General features: G+C 37.3%; 1 protein-coding gene and 1 long non-coding RNA gene across 4 annotated transcripts; one reads left to right on the top strand and one right to left on the bottom strand.

Moving 5' to 3' along the window:
• The first annotated feature begins 500 nt into the window (after nt 1-500).
• Nucleotides 501-17,432, top strand: Brca2 (BRCA2, DNA repair associated). 3 transcript variants are annotated; one of them, XM_088272650.1, is made up of 8 exons: nt 501-709; nt 1,148-5,912; nt 8,649-8,841; nt 10,083-10,293; nt 11,298-11,491; nt 12,584-12,882; nt 13,790-14,726; nt 15,151-17,432. In XM_088272650.1, exons 2-8 carry the CDS (start codon nt 1,177-1,179, stop codon nt 15,406-15,408), a joined length of 6,828 nt encoding a protein of 2,275 aa, XP_088128776.1. In that variant the 5' UTR covers nt 501-709; nt 1,148-1,176; the 3' UTR covers nt 15,409-17,432. The 3 variants fall into 3 exon arrangements, with proteins under 3 accessions (XP_088128776.1, XP_088128777.1, XP_088128779.1); XM_088272651.1 differs by lacking the exon at nt 13,790-14,726 and having other exon boundaries at nt 15,151-15,356; XM_088272653.1 differs by lacking the exon at nt 1,148-5,912 and having other exon boundaries at nt 518-709.
• A 2,488-nt stretch (nt 17,433-19,920) lies between these two features.
• Nucleotides 19,921-27,204, bottom strand: LOC148301829 (uncharacterized). Its single transcript, XR_015838746.1, has 2 exons — nt 27,041-27,204; nt 19,921-21,293 (listed from the first exon to the last, which is right to left on the bottom strand). It is a non-coding gene; the product is annotated as an uncharacterized LOC148301829 (long non-coding RNA).
• Between the last annotated feature and the right edge of the window lie 483 nt (nt 27,205-27,687).

Here is a 27,687-nt window from a genome sequence, read left to right as displayed (position 1 = left end):
TTATTGAAAATCGTTATTTGTTATGATGTTAATAATGAACAATAAATAAATAAAATTAATGAATTGGATAGGTTGCAGATGACGTAAGTAAAGAAGCTGAGGAAGAATAACATAACTGCTTTTGAAGTAATGTTTACTTCAAAAAATACAGACAGGGAAGACAAGTATTGAATAAGTTTTTATAAATTTGATAATTTATACAGAGCCATTTTCAAAAAAAATCACCTCAAAGGCGCTAGTTAAAAAAAGGGAAAGTAGGTGAAATGACTAGTCCACTCTTATTTAGGCAAGTACCTATACCTCGGTCGTATACTTGCACTAGCTTATGAAATTTTACAGTTTCATGATGTTTGAAATATTTTTTTGAAATACGTCCAAGTCTCCAATTAGGATTAATTTTATTAATAGTTAGGTACTTTCTTGTATGGATTCCTACGTTTTTTTAATGGCAGCATTGTTTATTTTTTATGTGAAAACTTTTCAAATGGCTGTCAGATGTCAAAATATTGTTATTCAGGCCAGTCCTGTCATTCACATATTACAAAAATAATAAAAACGTAATATTTAAGATTTAAAAGTCATGTTTTTGTACATGAAGGTTTTGTGCAAACGTTAAACCATTAATTAAAATGCGAAATGTACGCATTTGAGGTAATTTAATGCTCCTAAATCACTGGAAAAAATACTTCCTTGGCTCGATGATTGTAAGGTTAGTTTATACATATTTTTTCATTTTTTAATTACGTTTTTCTTTATCTGCCTCCGTAGTGTAATGGTCAGTAGGCTCGGCTATCGTTCTGGAGGTCCCGGGTTCGATTCCCAGGGCGGGTCAAATAAAAATAAGTGATTTTTTCACTCTAATATTTAATCCATTTTACTAGATTAATAGATTTATATTATCCACTGACACTTCGTGATGGAATTGCATTTTTAATTTATTATTAGATTAAAACCAATATTTTTAGCTTTTCTACTTTTTTATTTGACCAGCGACCGGGTTTCGTCGTTACCGACATCATCAGACTGGTCTGATGATGTCGGTAACGACGAAACCCGGTCGCTGGTCAAATAAAAAAGTGGAAAAGCTAAAAATATTGGTTTTAATCTAATAATAATAAAAAAATACTAGATTAATGTTTTTTTTAAGATTTTTTTCTAAATTTATTGAATGAGACCATGTCGCAGTATCAAAGCTCAAGTGGAAATAATCCCATACGCGTCAACCGGTATTGTATGGCTCCAAAATCGGAATGCCCCACAGAAAAGAGTAGCAGTGTCGAAAAATATATTGCGGCAAGGCAAAAATTAAAAGTTAACATAGACGGAGTTAACGTTACCTCTAAAAATGTCAGTTCCAATTGTGTGAACCAAGAAAAGATCGCAAACGACATTGCCGAAAGCGTGCAAAAACTAGAGTCAGCCAGCTTCGATATAAAAAGTCGAAGACTCTCGCAATTCCGCAAGGAAACGTCGGGTGAATTCGTTCCGTTTTCAAATCTAGATGCCGACTCGAGAACAAATGACAAAATTTCAAATTTAGATGCCAACTCGAGAACAAATGATAAATTTTCAAATTTAGATGCCAACTTGAGAACACATGAATTTGCTCAAATTTCAAATTTAGATGCCAAATTGAAAACAATTGAATGTTGCCAAATTTCAAATTTAGATGCCAACTCGAGAACAAATGATAAAATTTCAAATTTAGATGCCAACTCGAGAACAAATGATAAAGTTTCAAATTTAGATGCCAACTTGAAGACTGTCCAATTTTTACATGGCGGTGACTCAAAAACAAGTGAAGTATCCACCAGCAAAGCGAAAAATGCAAATGTCTGCTACAATTTTGAAGATAAGTTGGACTCGGAATGGAATTTCGATACGCAGATATCTACGATAGCAGATAACGCTGACGCGCTTTTGAGTCTCATCAATTCGAAAGAAATGACGCAGGAATTGTGCTACGGAAATAATTTCCATTCTTCTATAGCTGGAAGGTGTTTGAAGGCAGATACAGGGTGCTCGGAAAGAGATAACATTGGCGTTGCGTCACGAAAGCAAGCTGAAAATAAATGTGACGTCGAAAATTACGCCTCAGATTTCAAATCTCAGTTTATCTTCGATTCTGAAGTATTGGATCAAATTAAAAACGCGGAAAATTCCGTTAAATCTGACGGATGCGGATTTGAGTCAGTTTTCAAGCTTCCAATGTCGCCTGTGTTATCTTCGAAGAAAAACAGCAAGAAATTTGACTTGAATGTACAAGAAATCAACTCACTTTCGACCGCGTTTCGTTCTACAAGCGATAAAGTAATATCTAAGGAAGCTCTGAAAAATGATAAAATCATCGATGACGCATTTAAGGAAGATTTGGGTGTTAATGATGTCGTGAATTCACGATTTAATGATGCAATTGTATCATCGGATGATGCAGATCTCAATAATCTTGATTTCATTCCAAACGATGAAACGAAACATGCACAAAACGAGGTTTTAAATACTGCCGATGACGCTTTAAAAGCATATGAAGGAACACACGATTTGCATAGTAATTTCATCAGAAACGATGCGTCTGATGAAGCATTCAACAAATGTGACAAGTTTGAAGCTGTTCACATTTCAGCGGATCTTCAATTGCAAGAAGACTTCTTCAGCACTACTATGGAATCTGTGTCTTTAGAATTGAACGGTGATTTATTGATGAGTGAAAACGCAATTTTCGAAGTTGGCGACGATTTAGACGACGCTCCGCCGAGTCCTGTTCTTGTGTCACTGAGAAGTAGGACCAACAGCTGTGCGAACACTCAAAAAAATGACATAGTCACTCACAAGACATCTACCAAGAAACTCTTCGAAATATCTGACAAAAAAGCGATATCTGATTGTTATATTATGGATTCAAAATTTGACAAAGTTCGGGTAGGTACTTTAACTGATGACAGAGCTCCGATTGTTGGGGATCTTTCATCATCGTTCAACATCAATGGCGATATTATGACTGATGAAGATGAAGCATCGGATGATGGCAGCATCCGAGCAGGTGTCGGAACGTCCAGTTTCAAAACGCTTACAGTCAAAACGTCGCAAAATCCACTCGAGACGGAAGAAAATATGGCCTCAATGGTTGACCGGAATACGGGACGTCTTTGCAATATCAAATCTTCTAGTAACAACATTATAACTGCGTCCGAAACGATGTTACCCAAAAGCGAAAATACTCTCTTGGCAGGATTAGACGAGGGTTATATGTTGAATGATATTAAATTATCTCTAGACACTGAAACATGTAAAGAAAATGATGTCTTAGAATTTACAGGTTTTAACACAGCTAGCAATAAACCTATTTCAATATCAGCAAAGGCACTTTCGAAGGTTAAAACCATGTTTAATGATATAGATGAACAATACCCAAATGATGATATGTTGGGTTCTAATTTTGATACTTTAAAAGACAGTAAAGATGTGAAGTTTATGGGTTTCAGCACAGCTAGTAATAAACCCATTTCAATATCTGAAAAGGCACTTTCAAAGGTTAAAACCATGTTTAAAGAAATAAATGAACAATACCCAAATGATGATATATTGGGTTCTAATGTTGATACTTCAAAAGACAGTAAAGATGTGAAGTTTATGGGTTTTAGCACGGCTAGCAATAAATCCATTTCAATATCAGCAAAGTCACTTTCGAAGGTTAAAACCATGTTTAAAGAAATAGACGAACAATACCCAAATGATGATATGTTGGGTTCTAATGTTGGTACTTCAAAAGATAGTAAAGATGTCAAGTTTGTGGGTTTCAGCACAGCTAGCAATAAACCCATTTCTATATCTGAAGCAGCTCTTTCGAAGGTTAAAACCTTGTTTAAAGATATGAATGAACAATACCCAAACGATGATATGTTGGGTTCTAATGTTGATACTTCAAAAGATAGTAAAGATTCTAGGTTTATGGGTTTCAGCACAGCTAGTAATAAACCCATTTCAATATCTGAAAAGGCACTTTCAAAGGTTAAAACCATGTTTAAAGATATGGATGAACAATATCCAAATGATGATATATCGGGTTCTAATGTTGATACTTCAAAAGATAGTAAAGATGTCAAGTTTGTGGGTTTTAGCACTGCCAGCAATAAACCCATTTCGATATCTGAAAAGGCACTTTCGAAGGTTAAAACCATGTTTAAAGATATGGATGAACAATACCCAAATGATGATATGTTGGGTTCTAATGTTCATACTTCAAAAGATAGTAAGGATGTCAAATTTGTGGGTTTCAGCACAGCTAGTAATAAACCCATTTCGATATCAGAAAAGGCACTTTCGAAGGTTAAAACTATGTTTAAAGATATGGATGAACAATACCCAAATGATGATATGTCGGGTTCTAATTTTGATACCTCAAAAGATAGTAAAGATACAAGGTTTATGGGTTTTAGTACGGCTAGCAATAAACCTATCTCAGTATCCGAAGAGGCTCTTTCAAAAGTAAAGGTGTTATTTGAAAATTTAAACGAGACCGACTTAGTTGATCATAAGACCAAAGAAGTGTTTAAAAAACCCATCAGTCCATTTGTTGGGCTCCGTTCAGAAAGCAATGATAAAGTCATGGTATCAAAAAGAGCTTTGGATTTCACTAAAAATATTGTCAAAGATGGAGTCATTGATCAAAATTCTGGATGTGGATTTAATGAACAGTTTATCGGGTTCAAAACTGCCAGCAAAAAATTGATTCCAGTTTCTGCGGAGGCTGTTACGAAGGCTAAAACAATTTTTGATGATATTGAAATAAAAACGGATACTGAAGGTAAAGAGAATGATGCCTTTGTTGATAATATGCATTTTAAAACAATCAATCGTTTTAAAGACGGCTTGGCCGAGAAAAACAGCGATGCTGATAATGTTTTAAAACAATCTTGCCGCGGATTTACGACGGGAAATGATAGACCAGTACGCGTTTCCGATGAAGCCTTGTCAAAAGCGAAGACGCTGTTCAAAGAATGTAATGAAATAATGCCAAATTTTGATGAAACGAAGATGTTAAATGTTAAAATCGCGTCGAAAAAACCTTGTTCAAGCCTTGATTCGCCTTTGAATGTCAAGCGCAAATGTACAGATAGAATTATCGCAAATGATAACAAGTCACGTATGGATTTTGCGATTGAAAATTTGACGCAGGAGATTAGCGAAAGCACTGACGCCATTCTAGCTGATGAGAACTCGAACGTCATTGACGATGATGAACGTTCCTCAAGCCCTATACTTGAAAGTCGATGTAAGAAACGCCGAAATAAGGTGTTCAATGTACCTTACAAACGAAAGGCTGTGGGAGACGTCTTGTTTGAAGAGCATATTTCAAAAAAGGCTAAAACAGATATCATTGAAACGCAAATAAGGACCAAAAGTGATGCTGTTGATCTCGGCGATTTGTTCAACGAAAAGCGCAACAGAGGCACGAAAAAGGCACTTTTAAACGACTTGAAAAAATCCAACAGCTTTTGCGATCTTCCTGAAGCAATTTTGAACCTGTCGCCTGAAAATTTCAATCAATTTGTGTTTTCAAACGAGCGCCTTGACGTTTCTACAGATCCCCCCATAAAAGACTTGACAGTCGCCAGAATAATTGATATTTTCACCAAACACCCTGGCGTCAGCGCCAAGTTGATTCCGCAGAACTGGGTGTCTAACCATGTCAAGTGGATTATGTGGAAGTTGGCGTCGTACGAGCGATTCTTTGGGGCGATTTTTATGAACGCCCTATGCGTTTCTAATGTTTTGAAGCAATTAAAGTACAGGTATGACCGTGAACTGTTCATGGCTCAGAGACCTATTCTGAGGAAGATCTTGGAGATGGACGATGTTCCGGGAAGAAAGATGGTGCTGTGTGTTTCTAGAATCGTGCGAATTGCTGACGGGTGAGTTTGAAATACCCTATCACACTATAAATGTCCGCCTCCGTAGTGTAATGGTCAGCATGCTCGGCTACCGTTCTGAAGGTCCGGGTTCAATTCCCAGGGGGGTTTAATAAATATAAGTGATTTTTTCACTCTAATATTTATTCAATATTACACTGGACTGGTACTTGAAGTGGAGGGCTGATCACCTTTCCTCCATGTGTAAACGATCAAGATAATACTGCGTTTATATGAAGCAGTGCCCTATGCACCATTGGGGTGCGGTAAGGGTTTTATTATTATTAATAATAAACCCTTACCGCACCCCAATGGTGCATAGGGCACTGTTCCATATAAACGCAGTGTTATCTCGATCATTTACACATGAAGGAAAGGTGATCAGCCCTCCGCTTCAGGTACCAGTCCAGGGTAATATTGAATAAATATTACAGTGAAAAAATCACTTATATTTATTTGACCCCCCCTGGGAATCGAACCCGGGACCTCCAGAACGGTAGCCAAGCGTGCTGACCATTACACTACAGAGGTGGACAAAAGTATTATTATATTTATAAAATATAGTAAAAATGAGTTCCAAAATTTGAATAGTGTTGTTATCAATCATGGATGGTGAATGTAACACGAGTATAAAATGATCACTAAACCAGCCGTGTAAATACTTAAACTTCCATATTCTTTTATGTTTTGAATATTGAAAGCATTAACTTTGTGGATCATATTGATATATTATTTTAAGAAATAAAATGACTTAGTTTTTTGATCCACTCACATTTTTACTAACAACCAACTAGTTTCGGCAACAACTTTTTTTTGTTTCTCTATTAGTGTATTTTTATATTAGATACTGTATATTTGTATTATGTTAAAGGCATTAGCCGTTCAATAAATAAATAAATAAATAAAACGTATGATTATAACAGAGTGTAATGCCTCCGCCTCCGTAGTGTCAGCACGCTCGGCTACCGTTCTGGAGGTCCCGGGTTCGATTCCCAAGGGAGGTAAAATATAAGTGAATTTTTCACTGTAACATTTATCCAATATTACCCTGGACTGGTAACCTGAAGCGGAGGGCTGATCACCTCGGCTGTCCAAATTTAAAACACAGTAAGGGACATTTTTTTTGTAGTAGGTTTTTTTTTGCATTTTTGGACTAAGTACAGTCTACTTAGTCCATAAATGCAAAAAAAACCTACTACAAAAAAAATGTCCCTTACTGTGTTTTAAATTTGGACAGCCGACCTTTCCTTCATGTGTTAACGATCAAGATAACACTGCGTTTATATGACGCAGTGCCCTATGCACCATTGGGGTGCGGATAAGGGTTTTTATATTTATCTTATAACAGAGTTATAATGAAACAAGGGTGGCGATAAACCTTTGATTACCAAAATCTGATATATCGGCTTTCGGTGCCATAGGGAAAAATGTGGGATCTGATGTCATGACTTATAAAAATGTCAGGTGCATTTTGAACAGTGTGTTAGGGATTCCTTCTTCAGGGTTGTGCGAAAATTTTCCATTCACGAAAAGATGAATGAATTTGGAATAACCGAAGATTGTTTTCTAACAATTGGTTAAATGTTAAGTGATTTTTTCACTGTAATATTTATTCAATATAAACTGAAGCGGAGGGCTGATCACCTTTCCTTCTTGTGTTAACGATCAAGATAACACTGTGTTTATATGATGCAGTACCCTATGCACCATTGGGGTGCTGATAAGGGTTCGAATGAATGAATTAACTGGCAAATACACTGAGTACTTTGAAATGTCATATACTTAAATATATTGTAGTTGTACAGGAGAAAGTGACCAACTAACAAAACATGTTTAGGAGGGCCATTTAAGTCACTTTTCCATGGCAACAAAATAAACATCAATGCAGTTAGTCATTTTTACCAAGTCAATATATTTCACTTCAAAGTTTAAAATCCTTTGGGATTTTCTCAGGGCAATATTAAGCTAGTAAGATATCAAATAGTCAATGATCACATTTTTGTAAAAAAAAGTGCACTTGGTCACTTTCTCCTGTATGACTAAGATTTATCGCTCACTCCTTTCAACAACGCCATATATCAAAAATCGTCAATTTTCAGTTTTGCATGTTTTCGGAATGTCCAGAAAACGTACTATATCCCAGCAAAGCGGCATATTTTTAACTTAATATTTACCTGCTATAGGGCAGAAAGTGTTGTTTTTGCCTTTTGAAGAAAATAATAATAAACCCCTATCCGCACTCCAACAGTGCATAGGGCACTGTGTCATATAAACGCAGTGTTATCTTGATCGTTAACACATGAAGGAAAGGTGATCAGCCGTCCGCTTCAGGTACCAGTCCAGGGTAATATTGAATAAATATTACAGTGAAAAAATCACTTATATATATTTGACCCCCTGGGAATTGAACCCGGGACCTCCAGAACGGTAGCGGAGCGTGCTGACCATTACACTACGGAGGTGGACGAAGAAAAAGTATTGTTTAATTATTTTTTTAAATATATATTTTTCAAATGCAGAAAAAACATTCAGGTTTTACCTAAAAAGATCGTTTGCACAGTAAAAAGTTCAATTAGTGGCTTGAAGTTTATTTTTAATACATTTTATTATATTTTTTAACTTTAAAAACGATCTCCTGAAAAATCAAGTTTTTTTTATATATGACGTTGTTGAAAGGAGTGAGCGATGTGTGGTGTGGATTTCATCTGGCCATCTTTGATTTTTTTGATAATTTTTTAGGTCAGAACCAAAGGCAACAGCGTCTAGCTCCGCGTTTGAACTGGAACTGACAGACGGATGGTACGGTATAGCGACGACCATAGACAATTTGCTGTCTGCTGCCATAGTGAGGGGAAGGATTCATGTAGGAACTAAGCTGATCACTTCCGGGGCCGAGTTGATCAATTGTGGACAAGGAAAGTCACCGTTGGAGGTTGGTTTTTCAATCTAATACATTTTTAGATCATACATACTTTGGTCTTCTTCTTGTGTCCAGTATAGAACAGACCCCTTCCCCTTGGACTAGCACAGTTCGCTCACTCCTTTCAAGAACGTCATAAATCAAAAATCGTCAATTTTCAGTTGTGCATGTTTTCGGAATGCCCAACAAATGTATAAATATATATATATATATATATATATATATATATATATATATATATATATATATATATATATATATATATATATATATATATATATATACTATATCCCAGCAAAAGAGGCATATTTTTAACTTAATATTTACCCGCTACAGGGCAGAAAGTGTTGGTTTTGCATTTTGAAGAAGAGGTATTGTTTAACAATTTTTTTAAATATACTAAATATTTTTAAAATGAAGAAAAAACCTTCAGGTTTTACCTAAAAAGATCTGTTGCACAGTAAAAATTTCAATAAGTGGCTTGATATTCATTTTTAATAAATTGTATAATATGTTTTTAAACATTAAAAACGATATCCTGAAGGAGTGAGCGAGTTGTCCGTTATCTGCAACTCTCTTCCAGTGCAGGCCCGACACTTTCCTTATGCCATCGGATCATCATGTGTGTGTGTGTGTGTCTTTGTGTATGTGTTGTCTTTACAGGCTTTCTAAAAACACATTCACCTCATAAAAATCACTTAAAGTATAATCTAATAATACTCAGCCATAAATTACGGTTAAAAGTAGACTGAATGCATTCGAAATGCGATCTCTCAGAAGAATGTGCGACAAAACGATGTATGATAGATGTTCGAATAGTGAAATAAGGAAGGAATGCAAAGCTGAGACAAGCATTTTTGATAAGAAAGGTGTGTTGAGATGGTTTGGACATGTAGAACAAATGAGTGAGGAAAGAACGGCAAAACAAATTTATGAGGCGAATGTAATTGGAAAAATGAGCCGAGGAAGACCGAGAAAAACTTGGCACGATCAGGTATGCCAAATATTTGAAAGTGGTCAGGTCAGGAGTCGTAACAATCGGCGGGTATGTATGAGGAGATGCATGAACGTGGAAGAGGCGAAGAAAGTTTGCAAGGACACAGTGGTGTGGCGTTCTATTCTCTCTGCCTACCCCTGCGTAAGGGATTTATTATTTATTATATAGAAGAACGACCAGCGCCTACTTTGCCTTATCCTGACCCAAGCTTACTGCCTACTCTGATTATAAACACTATGCACGCCACTGCTTCCAGGATATATCCGGAGTCAGGCTCCGCATACATGGCAACTCGACGCGTCGCGCCCGCCTCTCCTCGCGCCTGGGCGCGTGTTGCTCACGCACGCCGCTGCGCGTGACTGCACGCCAGCTGCAGCCGCGTGCCGGGCCCGCCCCGGTGCTAAGGATCAAACCCGTCCGCGTGTACCCGCCGCTGCATGCAGAGAGGCTGCCCAACGGAGACACTAGTAAGGATCACATTATCTAATAACTACCCCAGTTCATTGTATGGAAATCGTATTACGCAGCTCGCAAGTTATTGTAACACGTCTGTGCCAATCCACCGTCATGCGATGACCGAGTGCGGAGACTGTCCAATGGAGACACTAGTAAGGATCACATCATCTAAAAATTACCCCAGTTCATGTTTGTGTGGAAATCGCACTACGCAGCTTGCATCTGAATCATAGGGACATATCTGTGCCAACGCGCCGTCATGTAGCGACTGAGTGCGGATAGCATGACACTAGATCAAACTAAAATGTTTGTATGGAAATCGTATTATGCAGCTCGTACCTGAGTCATAGGGACGTCATGCAGCGACCAAGTGCGGATAGCTGGACATTAGATTGAACTAAAATATTTGTATGGAAATCGTAGTACGCAGCTCCTAGTAAGTACCGTCAGTCATAAATGCCATGTCCTTTCCAATGCGATTTAAAATTTCATAATGATTAAAGAAAACACTTGTTTTTTACCACTTGAGTAAGTTTTTTTTTACTCAAGTGGTAAAAAACAAGTGTTTTCTTTAATCATTGTAACATGTCTTACCACAAAGTTAATGCCGAAACAATAAATTAAAATTTCATAATGTTTTTTTTTTTATATAACATTTTTGGTGTGTCCAAATACTTGTTCACAAATTTTGATTATCTCCAATTACTAGAGTTATTTTTCATATTATTTTTTGACATCTCGACATAGATGAAGAAGAAGAATAATGAATTGGTGAATTTCATGGGTTGAATTGGTGAATGTTACGCGTGTGTAAAGTGATCTCTTTAACCAGCCTATGACGGTCGTGAGCCCCTTAAATTCCCAGACTTCCATATTCTTCTTCATCTATGTTGAGATGTCAAAAAATAATAATATGAATAACTCCTTAGTAGACTAACCCAGATTTGTGAACTAGGATTTGAACACACAAAAAAAATTCAGTGTTTAAATTTGTTTTTTTCTTTTCTTTTTCAAGTTACAAGATCGGATCGCATATGGGAGCTGGAGTCCCAACGTCGCCAGGCCGCCCAGCAGGGGCGGGCAGAGAGCCTGTGGGCCCTGGCGGAGGAACAGGTCTCCTCCAAGCGTAAAACAGGGCTGCGCGCTGAATCACAAACGGACGACCTCTTATCCAAGATGGAGGCTTCCAATGACCCGGTCGAATTTTTGGTATTTCTATTTATTTTATCTGCAATTTATCGTTTGGGATGTGGTGCTACAGGATTAATCGGTCGGTGTATGTAGGGAACAACTAGGTATCAAGCAAGGCTGGGCTGCCTTACTAAATAAAGTAGTCAGATGGATAGGCCATGATGTAAGACACCCAGGCCTGCTGCTTACGATTGCGGAGGGCATGTGCGAAGGCACAAACTACAGAGGACAACCGCTTAACCTACGTGGACCAAATTATCTCCGCCATGCGCTGTAGCAGGTACGCCGAGTCGAAGAGACAAGCGGAGGATAGAGACTGAAATCTATCATCACAAAGATTGTAAACCACGAAAGAGAATGTATGCGCGGATAGTGATTTGCTGATGAATGTTTTAAGTGGGTGATTTTCATCTTGGTTAGGCATCTCTAAAGGTGTTAAACAGGGCTGTGTGATGTCACCGCGGCTGTTTAAATATTGGAACTAAAATTAACTTTTTTTTATACCCATTATAATAATTATTTTGAACGCTGGTGAATGATGGTTTTCGTGACCAAGTGACTGATTAATAGCTAGTGCGAGTGTGGGTATGCAACCTCGAGTGCCTTGGCAATACCCTTTATTATTTTTTGAACGCTATTATTTTGAACGCTGGTAAATGATGGTTTTCGTGACCGAGTGGCTGATTGATAGCTAGTGCGAGTACAGATATGCTACCTTGAGCGCCTTTGCCCTTTATTATTATTATTATTATTTTAAACGCTGGTTAATGATGTTTATCGCGACCGAGTGACTGATTGATAGCTAGTGCGAGTACGGGTATGCAACCCCGAGCGCCTTGGCCATACCCTTTATTATTATTACTATTTTAAACGCTGGTGAATGATGTTTATCGTGACCGTACGGGTATGCAACCCTAAGCGCCTCGGCCACACGTCATTCCATTTTTATTATTATTAGTGTTCTGAACGCTGATGAATGATGGTTATCATGACTGATTCATACATAGTGCGAGTACGGGTATGCAACCCCGAGCGCCTTTTTTTTTTTAAATACGTAAAATTCTTCCGCCATTTCCTTTCCCATCTTATGAATGTGTTTTTTTTCCCTAGAATAATCTGTCAGCGAGCCAACGGACCGCCCTCGAAGCCGCCGTGTTCCGTCGCAACGAGGATACGCGCTCCCTGATCGAGGCCCGCGTCCGCGAGCTGATGCGGGCGGAGGAGGCGCCCCCGGGGAGGGTCGTCTCCATCCTGAAGGCCAGGGCCGTGGTCCTGGAGGCCGCGGGGGGCCGGCGCCGCGTCACGCCGACCCTGCTCACCCTGTGGAGGCCTTCGGAGACGGCGGAGCGGCTGCTGAATGCGAGAGAGGCGGCTATAGATGTGTACAGGGCGGTGCCAACCGGCGTCAGGTAATATTGGGCAATAGACGTTCAAAACCATGTGTAGTATAGTGAGAAATCAGAACGCGTGAGTCCTGGCTCCAACCCTAATGTATGGAGGTGAAGTGTGGAGTTGGCAAGAGAAGGATGAAAGTAGACTAGATGCAGTCGGAATGCCATCTCTCAGTGCGGCAAGACCGTGTATGGTAGATGTTCCAATGGTGATATAAGGAAAGGGTGCAAGGCTGAGATGAGCACTATCCAGCAAACTAAGGAAGGCGGGTTGGGATGGTTTGGGAAGGATGAGAGTAGACTGGATGCAGTCGGGATGCCATCTCTCAGTGCGGCAAGACCATGTATGGTAGATGTTCCAATGGTGATATAAGGAAAGGGTGCAAGGCTGAGATGAGCATTATCCAGCGAACTAAGGAAGGCGGGTTGGGATGGTTTGGGAAGGATGAGAGTAGACTGGATGCAGTCGGGATGCCATCTCTCAGTGCGGCAAGACCATGTATGGTAGATGTTCCAATGGTGATATAAGGAAAGGGTGCAAGGCTGAGATGAGCACTATCCAGCGAACTAAGGAAGGCGGGTAGGGATGGTTTGGACATGTGGAACAAACGAGTGAGGAAAGAATGGTAAAACAAATTTATGAGGCAAATATAGCTGAAAATAACAGAGGAAGACCAAAGAAAACTTGGCTTCCTCAAGTTATGTCGAATTCTTTGACTCTTGTCAGGAGTGAGAACAATAATATATGAATGTGCAAATAGTCAAGATTGCATGCAACGACAGATTGGTGTGGTGTTCTATTCTCTCTACCTACTCCTTCGGTGAAACAGCGTGATGGTTAGTTAGGGTTGAAATATCAAAAATATAAAATTCTAATCACATGCATTGTTAGTCTGTCCGACATTATTTTGTTGTTTTTTTGCAGAATGGGCGAACTAAATTTGTCCACAAACAAACAGACGATTTTCAAAGACGTCGCAAAAATGACAAACTTGAAAAATTTTCATGATTTGGAAAAATATGAACTAAAATGTACTTCAATATTTGAAGCAAACTCGCCAAACTTCTCTCCAATCTTCAACGAGGTCGACACCGTTGGCTTGGTGGTTTGGCTAGACCCGGCTGAGATGGATGGAGCCAAGCTTAATATGCAAACGGCCTATCTCGCTGATGAGGGTATGTCTCTGCTGGCGGTCTGCTTCTGGGGCGGTGTGGAAAGGTTCGGGTACGGTAGAACAGTCCAGGTGGGGGGGGCCCTCGCTTGCTCAGCCCTGCAACACAGACCGAGGGCGTCGCGCGGGGGCCTGCGCCGCCTGCACGCGACCGAGCTATCTTCATTCACGCGCTGCCCGAAGAAGGCGCATCTGCGTGAGCACTTGGATCAGTTAGAAGGTTATTTTAAGACTGTTGATGTTGTGGAGTTTATGGCAAAGTGCCGCGATGCCCTGGAGCATTTGGATAGTGGTGGAAAGTGCCGTAATGCCTCGGAACATCGTGATAGTGGTGGCAAGTGCCGTGACGCTATGGGACATATTGACAGTGGTAGCAAGAGCCGTGATGCTATGGGACATTTTGATAGTAGTAGCAAGTGCTGTGACACTCTGGGGCATTTTGATAGTAGTAGCAAGTGCCACGATGCTCTGGGGCATATTGACAGTGGTGTAAAGTGCCGTGACGCTCTGCGGTATTTCGATAGTGGTGGAAAGTGCCGCTCAAACAGTTTAATGTCAAAATCTGAGCTAGCAAAGAGTGCAAGAACTGGTGTTACAGATTGCGACACTTTGAACGAGAACAGCCTGTCGGGACTAGATTTCGAGTCTACGTTCACGGAAAACAGTGCCCAGCGCACCACAGCACAGGCGGTGAGTATTTTGACATATTTCCAATTTGATAATGATAATGATGATCATGATGATAATAATGATAATGGAAATGATAATGGTAATGATAATCATAGTGATAATGATGATGATGAAGACAATAATAATGACAATGATGATGTTGATGATAATGATGATGATGAAGACAGTGGTAATGATGTTGATGATAATGATAATGGTGACGATAATGACAAAGATGTTGATGGTGATGATGATTATTGTGATGATGTTAATTATGATAATGATAATGATGAAGACAGTGATAATGATATTTATGATAGCGATAATGATGATGTTGATGATGATGATGTTGATGATGATGATATTGATAATGATATTGATGATAATAATGATAATGATCGCCCCAAAATCTTCCCAAAAATAAATCATTTCTTTTTCCTTGCAGTCTGGGAAGCGCGCCTCGGACGTGGAGCGCCGGATCGCGCGGCTGGAGATGTACGGCGACCCGGCGCCCGTGACTGACATCACCCTGGACGTGTCTAGGCTGGCGCGACGGTCCTTCGTGCCGCCGCCCATAGACACCAGCCTCTCTGTCATCCAACCCGCAGACCACAGACAAGCAAAGGAAGAAGAGGAAAAAATGGAGGATGATGACGGATTTAAAGAAACCTTTGAATATAGTCCGCCACTGAGTTTAGATTGACATATGTATATATTCACACCACCTCCGTAGTGTAGTGGTTAGCGCGTTTGGCCACCGTTCTGGAGGTCCCGGGTTCAATTCCCAGGGGGGTCAAAATAAATATAAGTGATTTTTTCACTCTAATATTTATTTAATATTACCCTGGACTGGTACCTGAAGCGGAAGGCTGATCACCTTGCCTTTATGCAATTATCAATCAAGATAGTACTGCGTCTCTACGATGCAGTGCCCTATGCACCGTCGGGTGCTGATAAGGGTGAAAAGAAAAGAAATAAAAATATATTCACAATATTTTGAGTGTGTCCAAATGCTTGTTCACAAATCTGGGTTTTGTGCACCTTGACATTTTGGCATCTCAACATAGATGAAGAATAATATGCGAGTCTGGGTATTTTTACATGGCTTGTGACCTGTCATAAGCTGGTTAGTTAATACCACACTACTTGAAACAGGAGTTCGGAAAATTTCAGGAGTGTGGTTGTCAATCATGGGTAGAATGGTGAATGTTGCACGTGTGTAAAGTGATCGCTTAAACCAGCCGATGACGGTCGTAAGCCCCGTAAATGCCCAGACTTTCTATATTCTTCTTCATATTTGTTGAGATCTCAAAAATTATTTACATGGCTTTTGACAGGCCATAAGCCCTGTGAATACCCACACTTATTCATCTTCATCTAAGAAATGATTTGATATAGATTCAGTGCCCTATGCACCATCTGGATAGCGGTCATAGAAACCCCGTTTTCATATCGTAGCCGTACAGGAGAAAGTGACCAACTAATAAAACGTAAAATGTTCAGGAGGGCCATTTAAGTCACTTTTGCTTGGCAACAAAATAAACATCAATGCAGTTAGTCATTTTTACCAAGTCAATATATTATACTTCCAAGTTTAAAATCGTTTGGTATGTTTTTCAGGGCAATATTAAGCTAGTAAGATATCAAATAGTCAATGATCACGTTTTAGTAAAAAAATGCACTTGGTCACTTTCTCCTGTATGACTACGATATGTTGCTCCTTCAACAACGTCATATATCAAAAATCGTCAATTCTCAGTTGTGCATGTTTTCAGAATGCCCAGTAAATGTACTATATCCCGGCAAAAGCGGCATATTTTTAACTTAATATTTACAACATTTTGAGTGTGTCCAAATACTTGTTCACAAAATCTGGATTATCTCCAATTACAGGAGTTATTTTCATATTATTTTTTGACATCTCATCAAACATGAAGAAGAATATGGAAGTCTGGGCATTTACGGGGCTGACGACCGTCATAGGCTGGTTTAAGTGATCATTTTACACACGTGTAACATTCACCAATTCTACCCATTATTGACAACCACACTACTCGAATTCTTTACATCTCACCAATAGATGTCTCTAGTGAAGTTCTAGTGATTCAAGAACAAGGTTTCTAAATTGGTTCATATATACAGAACTTCCAAGAATTTGAGTAGTGTGGTTGTCAATAATGGGTAGAATTGGTGAATGTTACACGTGCGTAAAGTGATCACTTAAACCAGCCTATGACGGTCGTCAGCCGCGTAAATGCCCAGACTTCCATATTCTTCTTCATCTTTGATGAGATGTCAAAAAATAAAACTTCATATTTACCCGCTACAGGGCAGAAAGTGTTGTTTTTGCATTTTGAAGAAAAGGTATTGTTTAATTATTTTTTTTAATATACTTAATATTTTTCAAATGTAGAAAAAACCTTCAGGTTTTACCTAAAAAGATCTGTTGCACAGTAAAAAGTTCAATAAGTGGCTTGATATTTATTTTTAATACATTTCATTATATTTCTAAACTTTGAAAACGATCTCCTGAAAAATTAAGTTTTTTGATATATGACGTTGTTGAAAGGAGTGAGCGATATGTATTTTGTTTTAATAAATTCATTTATTATATTATTCAATGTTATTTATTTGTATCGATTGTTTTAAATGTTAAATTGTTTTGTTTTTAAATATCTTTTAAATAATTAAGTACCATAAACAAAAAATATATAAAGATTTTTTAAATTTTACTCTATGCTTTTATTCCATTCCATTTATTTTTTTACACAAATCTTTACCTGTAATTTAACCTTTTAACCGCGTTAACTTTGTTCCTAAGAGACACCCGTGCATGACGGTATTTCACCGTTTTCTAAATGATTACTTTTATCATGTATTTAGTTAAGAAATTTTTTTTTTTTATTTATTTATTTATTTATTTATTTATTTTCATAATACATAGATACATTCAATATACATATTCATTTCATATACACATTTATTATACGTATTACGGCTCTGTAGGCATGGCCTGTGTTGAGCCGAATACTAACATGGTAATACAAAGTTTATATATATATTTTTTTAATTTTTAATATATATATATATTTTTTTAATGATTAGATTATAAACATAACATACAGGAGATACAAAAATAATTTATGTTTTAAGGTTTTTCAATGTGATAATTACACCTGGACTTTAATTAATTCACTTTCCACCTTGTCCCTTCCAATGTTAAGTAACCATCGACGGACACTGTTCTTAAAGACCTGATCACTCCTGGAAATCTTAATGGTTTCGGGCAGCAAATTAAATATTTTTGGAGCGAGGAATGAAAAATTTTTTTGGGCAAAACTTGTTTTAATGGCTGGGCCAATGTAGTTTTTATTTAATGCTGCCCGGGTTCCAATAGTTTGTTGCGTTCTGACCTTTTCCATTTTATTCCATTAATTTAATTTTAATTATTTATTTTCCTAAACAAAAACGTTCAATGGGATTCATTGTGCCTTTTTGGTACTCTATAATACACTCGTGTCACATTATTCTTGAAATATATCGTAATATAAACAAATTAGATCGTAACATAAATAAATCAAAGCACGCATCGTGCGTCACTCTTACCCACTGGCGATGCGTAGCGTCGAGAGTGAGACAGATATGGGCATGATTATGGCTCGGACTAATTACCGATCGCAAGAAAAACCAGGGATCTGTTCTTTTATTTATCCTTGTGATGTTACAAATTCTTAGTCAGATATTTCAACAGATGTCATAAGGCCAAGGATTGACGTATTATTTTATCCAAAGTTCTACACCATGAAAAAATCCCTCTATGTTGAACTGAGGTTGGAAACTTGGAGCAATGTAAAAACACATACGCTTATGTCAGCCGCGTGTGGGGCATGTTTTGTTAAAACACATACGGCTATGCGAGCCGCGTGGATCCGGTTATTTTTTTTTATTTTTCTTACTTGTTGGGTAATATGTAAATCCAAAATTAAACACAGTTATTGGATTGAATTCTACTTTTATTTACATATATATGATAATATGTGACGCATTTTCTCTTATAAAGACATTATCAAACATGTGAGTGTATTTACATATACATACTACTACTACTACTACTACTACTACTACTACTACTACTACTACTACCATCACGCTGTTTCGCCGCAAGGGTAGGCAGAGAGGATGGAACCCCACACTCTTCTGTCCTGACATACACTCCTCGCCTCCTTCACATCCATACATCTAGTCATCATGCCCTCCGATTATGCAAACTTTTGACACCGCCAGATTTTAGTTTCTGATTGATCTGATCGTGCCAAGTCTTTTTCGGTCGTCGTCGTTCTGTTTTCCCTCTCACATTCGCCACATATATTTTTGTAGTCATTCTCTCGTTATCCATTCGCTCCGTATGTCCATACCACCGTAAAGAACTCTTCCTAATCTATTCAATTATTCCTCATTCAGCCTTACATTCCTTTCTTATATCTTCGTTTTTAATTCTTTCGTACAATGATTTTCCACACACTAGTTTTATTTACATATACATATATATAAATTCAATCCAATAACCTTTGGATAGCCTCCGCCTCCATAGTGTAGTGGTTAGCGCGCTAGGTTACCATGCTAGAGGTCCCGGGTTCGATTCCCAAGAGGGTCAAAATAAATATTAGTGATTTTTCAGTCTAATATTTATTTAATATGACCCTGAACTGGTTACTGAAGCTGAAGGCTGATCACCTTTCCTTTGTGTATTTAACAATCAATATAACACTGCTTCTATGCGATGCAGTGCCCTATGCACCATTCGGGTGCGGATAAGGGTTAGAAGAAGAATTTTGGATATATTACCCAACAATTCAATATGGAGTTTAACTGTCTGCAGATATTTACAGGAAAAGTACTATATCCCAGCAAAAGCAGCATATTTTTAACTTAATATTTACCCGCTACAGGGCAAAGAGTGTTGTTTTTGCATTTTGAAGAAAAGGTATTGTTTAATTATTTTTTTAAATACACAAAATATTTTTAAATGGAGAAAAAACAGTCAGGTTTTACCTAAAAAGATCTGTTGTACAGTAAAAAGTTCAATAAGTGGCTTGATATTTATTTTTAATACATTTTATTATATTCGGAAACTTAAAAAACGATCTCCTGAAAAATCAAGTATTTTGATATATGGCGTTGTTGAAAGGAGTGAGCGATTTATAAAAAAAATAACAATGAATCAACATTAATCATATTTATTTAAAATAAAAATCTTAAATTAACAGTATTTTAATATTTGAAACATACAAAAAATGGTGTGATAGTATTTATTAATTCTTCATTTATTATGAAATATATTAAAATGGCGATAAATGCATGCAAAGGGGGTCTAATTCAATGAAAGAAGTAAAAAGATTAGTCAAAACTCCACATTTTTTCTGTCAAAAGATGTTTACGCCGCCATTTTTAATCAAGACAGAATGTGATAGTTGACGACTGCTAGCTGATTTTAACGTTCAAGTATTCCGCAAAAGAATGTATCTTAATTTCACCTTTATAGTATGAGCTGTTCAAACATAATAAAGATTATAATTGCATATCAAATATTGACTAAAATCGACGCGCGAGGAAGCACGAGACATTACATTAATGTAGACCACAGGTTTTTAGTAACGTGTACTGCAATTTCACCTTTATAATATGAGCAATTCGAATATATTAAAGCTCTAAATTGCATTGGATTAACTAAAATCAACGCGCGGGAAAGCACGAGATATTTCGTTTTCCTCGGAAGAAATTTTACCCAAAAAAGTGTATCGCAATTTCATCTTTATAGTATAAACTGAACGAACATAATAAAGCTCAAAATTGCATATGAAAAATTAAGTAAAATCAACGAGCAGAAACGCACGAAAACTAATTAACAAAAAAAATGCGGACTTTGAGCTAGATGCCTTGTTTTTTTGTACCGAACGATGTTATTTGATGATAATTGATCGGTACGTCGCAGTGCCCTATGCACCATTGGAAAGGGCCAGAACATGTAAAGAGTCATTGAATTATGATTTTGGACCAAAACTGACCGAAAATGGTTCTGGAGCGGGTTGATGGATTAAGACGACTTCTCGAGCGAAGTGGATGGGTTAAGACGACTTCTTGAGTGAAGTAGATGCGTTATAATGGCTTCTTGAGCGAAGTGGGTGGATTAAGATGGCTTCTCGAGCTAAATAATTGGATTAAAACATCTTCTCTACTGAAGTAGATGTGTTAAGATGACTTCTCGAGCAAAGTAGATGGGTTAAGACGACTTCTCGAGCGAAGTGGATGAGTTAAGACGACTTCTCGAGCGAAGTGGATGGGTTAATATGGTTTCTGAGCGGGTCGATGGATTGAGATGACTTGTTGAGCGAACTCATCCGGTTTCCGTCTACTTCTTGAAGCCTTCGAAGCCGCGGGAGTGGCGGCGCTCCATCTCGATCTTCTCGGCGGCGCGCTTCATGAACTCCTCGCTGAACTCGTGCTCGGCGGGGTTCCACTCCACGCCGTCCGTGGACGGGTTGATGCTGCTGCCGCCCACGCTGGACTTCCTCCGCTGGGCGTTCATCTCTGCGAGAAAACAGGACATAATTCAGTGATGGCATGTAGGAAATCAGCTAAAATCAATGGAGAATAGTGAATAAAAAATGGAACAGTTTTATAAAAAAAAATTTAAGTGTTTCTTTTCAATTAAAGTCACTGATTTTCGACATGTCGCTCACTCCTTTAAGAACGTCCTAAATCAAAATATTTGACTTTTCAAGACAACGTTTTTGAAGTTTAAAATTATAATACAATGTATCAAAAATAAATATCAAGTCACTTACTGAACTTTTTACTGTGCAACAGATCTTTTTAGGTAAAATCTGAAGGTTTTTTTTCAATTTGAAAAATGTTAAGTATATTTAAAAAAAAATATTAAACAATACCTTTTCTTCAAAATGCAAAAACAACACTTTCTGCCCTGTAGCGGGAAAATATTAAGTTAAAAATATGCCTCTTTTGCTGGGATACAGTACATTTTCTGGGCATTTCGAAAACATGCACAACTGAAAATTGACAAATTTTGATTTATGACGTTCTTGAAAGAAGTGAGCGATGTGTGGTTGTCAGTCAAGGGTAGGATAGTGAAGGCTAGATAGTATGTAAAGCGATCACTCAAACCAGCCAATGAAAGCTCTGTAAGTTCGCAGACTTCTCAATAGAGGCTTCTTCATCTATGTTGAGATATCAATCAAATCTTGGGTTACAATATTGTATATTGATGATAACACTAGCCAACAATTTACAACTTTTACAAAATTCTCCATCTTTATGCACTTTGCATAGCTGAATTCAAAAATGAAAGTAAAAAAAAAATGTTGCACCTCAGATTTTTTGGTAGATAGATATTTAAAATTCTGATATTGAATAAAGTTTATCTTATTATTAATGTATAAATATATATATATATATATATATATATATATATATATATATATATATATATATATATATATATATATATATATATATATATATATATACATACATATATATATATATATATATATATATATATATATATATATATATATATATATATATAATACATATATATATATATATATATATATATATATATATATATATATATATATATATATACATATATATATATATATATATATATATATATATATATATATATATATATATATATATATACATATATATATATATATATATATATATAATATATATATATATATATATATATATATATATATATATATATATATATATATATATATATACATATATATACATATATATATATATATATATATATATATATATATATATATATATATATATATATATATATACATATATATATATATATATATATATATATATATATTATATATATATATATATATATATATATATATATATATATATATATATATATATATATATATATATATATATATATATATATATATATATATATTTTAAACCCTTATCCGCACCCAAATGGTGCATAGGGCACTGTGTCATATAAACGCAATGTTAACTTGATCGTTTATACATGAAGGAAAGGTGATCAGCCCTCCGCTTCAGGTACCAGTCCGTGGTAATTTTGAATAAATATTACAGTGAAAAAATCACTAATATTTATTTTAACCCCCTTGGGAATCGAACCCGGGACCTCCAGAACGGTAGCCAAGCGTGCTGACCATTACACTACGGAGGCGGACGAAATGCCTTTGAGGGCCTTTCGCGTTTCTTAATTTTAATATTAGTTAATGTCACTCTGTGTAAAACAGTTTATCAAGTTTTTTTTTAAATGCACTACTTTTTTCTACTACTATCATCACGTCGTTTCCCCGCCGAGGTAGACAGAGCGGATGGAACGCCACACTCTTCTGTCTCGACATACACTCCTCGCCTCCTTCACATCCATACATCTAGTCATACATGCCCTCCGATTACGTAGACTTTTACACCACCAGATTATATTTTATTTTTTCGAAAAAAAGCAAATTTTTAGTTTTTACTAAGTAACTAACTAACCATCACGCCGCTTCCTCGAAGGGGTAGGCAGAGAGAATAGAACGCCACACCACTCTGTCTTTGCAAACATTCTTCGCCTCTTCCACGTTCATGCATCTCCTCATACATACCCGCCGATTATTACGACTCCCGACCTGACCACTTTCAAGTATTTGGCATACCTGATGCCATGTTTTTCTCGGTCTTCCTCTGCTCCTTTTTCCAATTACATTCGCCTCATAAATTTGTTTTACCGTTCTTTCCTCACTCATTCGTTCCACATGCCCAAACCATCTCAACACACCTTTCTTAATTTTATCGATAATGCTTATCTCAGCTTTGCATTCCTTCCTTATTTAACTATTCGCACATCTATCATACATCGTTTTGTCGCACATTCTTCTGAGAAATCGCATTTCGACTGCATTCAGTCTACTTTCATCCTTCTTTTGCCAACTCCATGTTTCACTTCCATACATTAGAGTTGGAACCAGGAGTCCGTTGTGCACTGCCAGTTTAGCTTCCGCTGATAGGTTTTTATTTGCTATAACTGATTTCAGTGCGCCATTCACTTTGTTCCCAGCATTCACTCTCCATTCTATGTCTTTATCAATCTTTCCATCCCTAGAAAACATATAATATATAACTCATTCGTTCTACGCCTTTCTTAATTTTATCGATAATGTTGAATAAATGTTATATAGTAATAAATTTTTAGTTTTATATTATAGAAATCAAATTTATTTTTACCGGTGATTTTTTCACTGTAATATTTATTCAATATTACCCTGGACTGGTAGCAGAAGGCTGATCACCTTTCCTTCGTGTATTTAACGATCAAGATAACACTGCTTCTATGCAATGCAGTGCACTATGCACAATTGGGCCACGTTCGGCTACCGTTCTGGAGGTCCCGGATTCAATTCCCAAGGGGGGTAAAATGATAAGTGATTTTTTCACTGTCATATTTATTCAATATTACCCTGGACTGGTACCTGAAGCGAAGGGCTGATCACTTTTCCTTGTAAACGATCAAGATAACAATGCGTTATATGACACAGTGCCCTATGCATCATTGGGATGCGGATGCGGGATCAATGACCCAATTCGCCATTTGTATACTGAGTCCGGCTTGGATACAAATGGCTCTTTGGCATTTGACTTGCGAAGCTGATAATAGCCGTTCTATTCCCGACGCGGTAAATTGGACGCATTGCCCAGCGCATTGTCTCGCAGGTGCAGTCAGACAAAGCGAAAGGTCACAGCTGGCGGTGCATAACGGGGTCCTGGTGCCAACCCTGACGTGTGAAAGTGAATGCGTTTGTCTCTACAAACTATGGATCATTGTCAGACGGGAGGAAGACTCGTTTTGTGTTTATAACAGCCGATATAATCAATATTTTCTCATTATTTTTTTTGACATCTCATCAAAGATGAAGAAGAATATGGAAGTCTGGGCATTTACGGGGCTGACGACCGTCATAGGCTGGTTTAAGCGATCACTTTACACACGTGTAACATTCACCAATTCTACCCATTATTGACAACCACACTACTCAAATTCTTGGAAGTTCTATATATATGAACCAATTTAGAAACCTTGTTCTTGAATCACTAGAATTTCACTGGAGACATCTCGGCTGTCTAAACTCAAAACACAGTAAGGGACATTTTTTTGTTGCATTTTTGGACTAAGTAGATTCTACTTAATCCGAAATGAAAAAAAACGTACTACAAAAAAATGTCCGTTTCTGTGTTTTAAGTTTGGGCAGCCGATCTATTGGTGAGATGTAAAAACATAATAATAATAGAGGTAATAGATTTAACCAGCCTATGTCGGTCGTCAGCCCCGTAAATGCCCAGACTACCATATTCTTCTTTATCTTTGATGAGATGTCAAAAAATAATATGAAAATAGCTCCTGTAATTGGAGATAATCCAGATTTTGTGAAAAAGTATTTGGACACACTCAAAATGTTATCAATATTTTCTCATTCATCATTTTCTTTTGCAAAATTCGCCTTCGTAAAAACGTTGTTTTCGTAAGTTGGCAACGAACGACGTCACAGAAACGAATCCACACTACTGCTAATACGGCTCTATGAAGCAGATACATAAAGGGATACGCCCCATAATACACTCGATGACGTATAGCGGTGTCCGTTTTTCGTTGCAAACAATGAGGCGCTCATATTTTGCACCTGATAAAACGATAACAGACATAGAAATAATCTTTAAATGCAGAAAAAGGTACCACGCACTAAACAGTTTGATTTTTGTGGTACAAATCAGTACGACCAATCATAAAGCTCGCGTGTTTGAAGCGTGAAAGGCTTTCAAATTCAACCGAGTTATAAAAAAAGTATCTCATAAAATTATGGGTTGATCGTGAAAGACTTTCAAATTCAACCGAGTTATAAAAAAAAGTATCTCATAAAATTATGGGTTGATCGTGAAAGACTTTCAAATTCAACTGAGTTATAAAAAAAAGTATCTCATAAAATTATGGGTTGACCGTGAAAGACTTTCAAATTCAACCGAGTTATAAAAAAAAAAAAAAAAGTATCTCATAAAATTATGGGTTGATCGTGAAAGACTTTCAAATTCAACCGAGTTATAAAAAAAGTATCTCATAAAATTATGGGTTGATCGTGAAAGACTTTCAAATTCAACCGAGTTATAAAAAAGTATCTCATAAAATTATGGGTTGACCGTGAAAGACTTTCAAATTCAACCGAGTTATAAAAAAAAGTATCTCATAAAATTATGGGTTGACCGTGAAAGACTTTCAAATTCAACCGAGTTATAAAAAAAAGTATCTCATAAAATTATGGGTTGATCGTGAAAGACTTTCAAATTCAACCGAGTTATAAAAAAAAGTATCTCACAAACTTATGGGTTGTTTGTAAAACATTTTTAAATAATATTCCCAAATATTTCTCTTTAAAAAAATGCATGTATCTACTGGGTGGGAAATAGCAGTGAATGTGGAAATTATAGAACAGGTAGATGGCTTCCTATACCTGGAAAGTATGTTTTCTAGGGATGGAAAGGGGAGTAATGGCATGTACAATTAGTTTATGTGTTAATTTTTAAATCACACGCTTTGTCACAATTGATATTGCGACAATTACGACATGAATTTGTGTTTACATAAATCCTGATAATACTCAATAACCTAATACGAGTCCGCCTCCGTAGTGTAATGGTCAGCACGCTCGGCTACCGTTCTGGAGGCCCCGGGTTCGATTCCCAGGGGGGGGTCAAATAAATATAATAATAAAAACCCTTATCCGCACCCCAATGGTGCATAGGGCACTGCTTCATATGAACACAGTGTTATCTTGATCGTTTACAAACGAAGGAAAGGTGATCAGCCCCCCGCTTCAGGTACCAGTCCAGGGTAATATTAAATAAATATTACAGTGAAAATATCACTTATATTTATTTGACCCCCCTGGGAATCGAACCCGGGACCTCCAGAACAGTAGCCGAGCGTGCTGATCATTACACTACAGAGGCGGACAAATAAATATAAGTGATTTTTTCACTGTAATATTTATTCAATATTACCCTGGACTGGTACCTGAAGCGGAGGGCTGATCACCTTTCCTTCATGTGTAAACGATCAAGATAACAATGCGTTATATGACGCAGTGCCCTATGCATTATTGGGATGCGGATGCGGGAAGGGTTTGAATGAGATGTTGAAGTATGAATCTGGGAAGTATGTTTTCAAGGGATGGAAAAATAGGTGTAGCAAGTAAAAATCGGCCTACTTAGCAGCATCTCGTCCATCTCCCGGTCGGCGGCTGCCTTGCTCGTCCTTCTGTCGGCCATGTCGAGCGGTGCGGAAAAGTAGCGAAGGAGGATACAGCGCCTGCGATCGACTGAGCCCTACTGAGCAGACAGGCGCCCCGGTCCACTACCGAAACGCTTCTGGGTACTAAAATAAACGCGCGCGACTCTTTTCAGTCCGACACCTCTTCCACTGTTGAACTGGCCAGGGTTGCCAGAGATCAGAAACCAAGTAATTTAAAAACTAATTAGCTATCTAGCTATCGCACAGCTTCCTGCAGGGGTAGGTTGAGAGATTAGAACGCTATACCAATCTGTATTGCAAACGCATCTCCTCATACATACCTGCCGATTATTTCAACTCCTGACCCTAAACACGCAAAGTATTTGAAACTACTAAATCATCCCAAGTTTTCTTCGGTCATCCTCTGCTTTCACTTCAACTACATTCGCCTCATAACTTTTTTTTAAACATTAGGCTGGTTTAAGTGATCACTTTACACACGTGTAACATTCACCAATTCTACCCATTGTTGACAACCACACTACTCAAATTCTAAAAAGTTCTATTTTTATACTAGAACCAATTTCGAAATATTGTTTTTAAATCACTAGAACTTCACTAGAG

The sequence above is a fragment of the Brachycentrus maculatus genome, unplaced genomic scaffold, assembly GCF_059751285.1.
Source record: "Brachycentrus maculatus isolate JH-2025_06_01 unplaced genomic scaffold, ASM5975128v1 h1tg000513l, whole genome shotgun sequence".
Classification (NCBI taxonomy): domain Eukaryota; kingdom Metazoa; phylum Arthropoda; class Insecta; order Trichoptera; family Brachycentridae; genus Brachycentrus; species Brachycentrus maculatus.
This window is presented reverse-complemented; position numbering and strand designations above follow the sequence as displayed.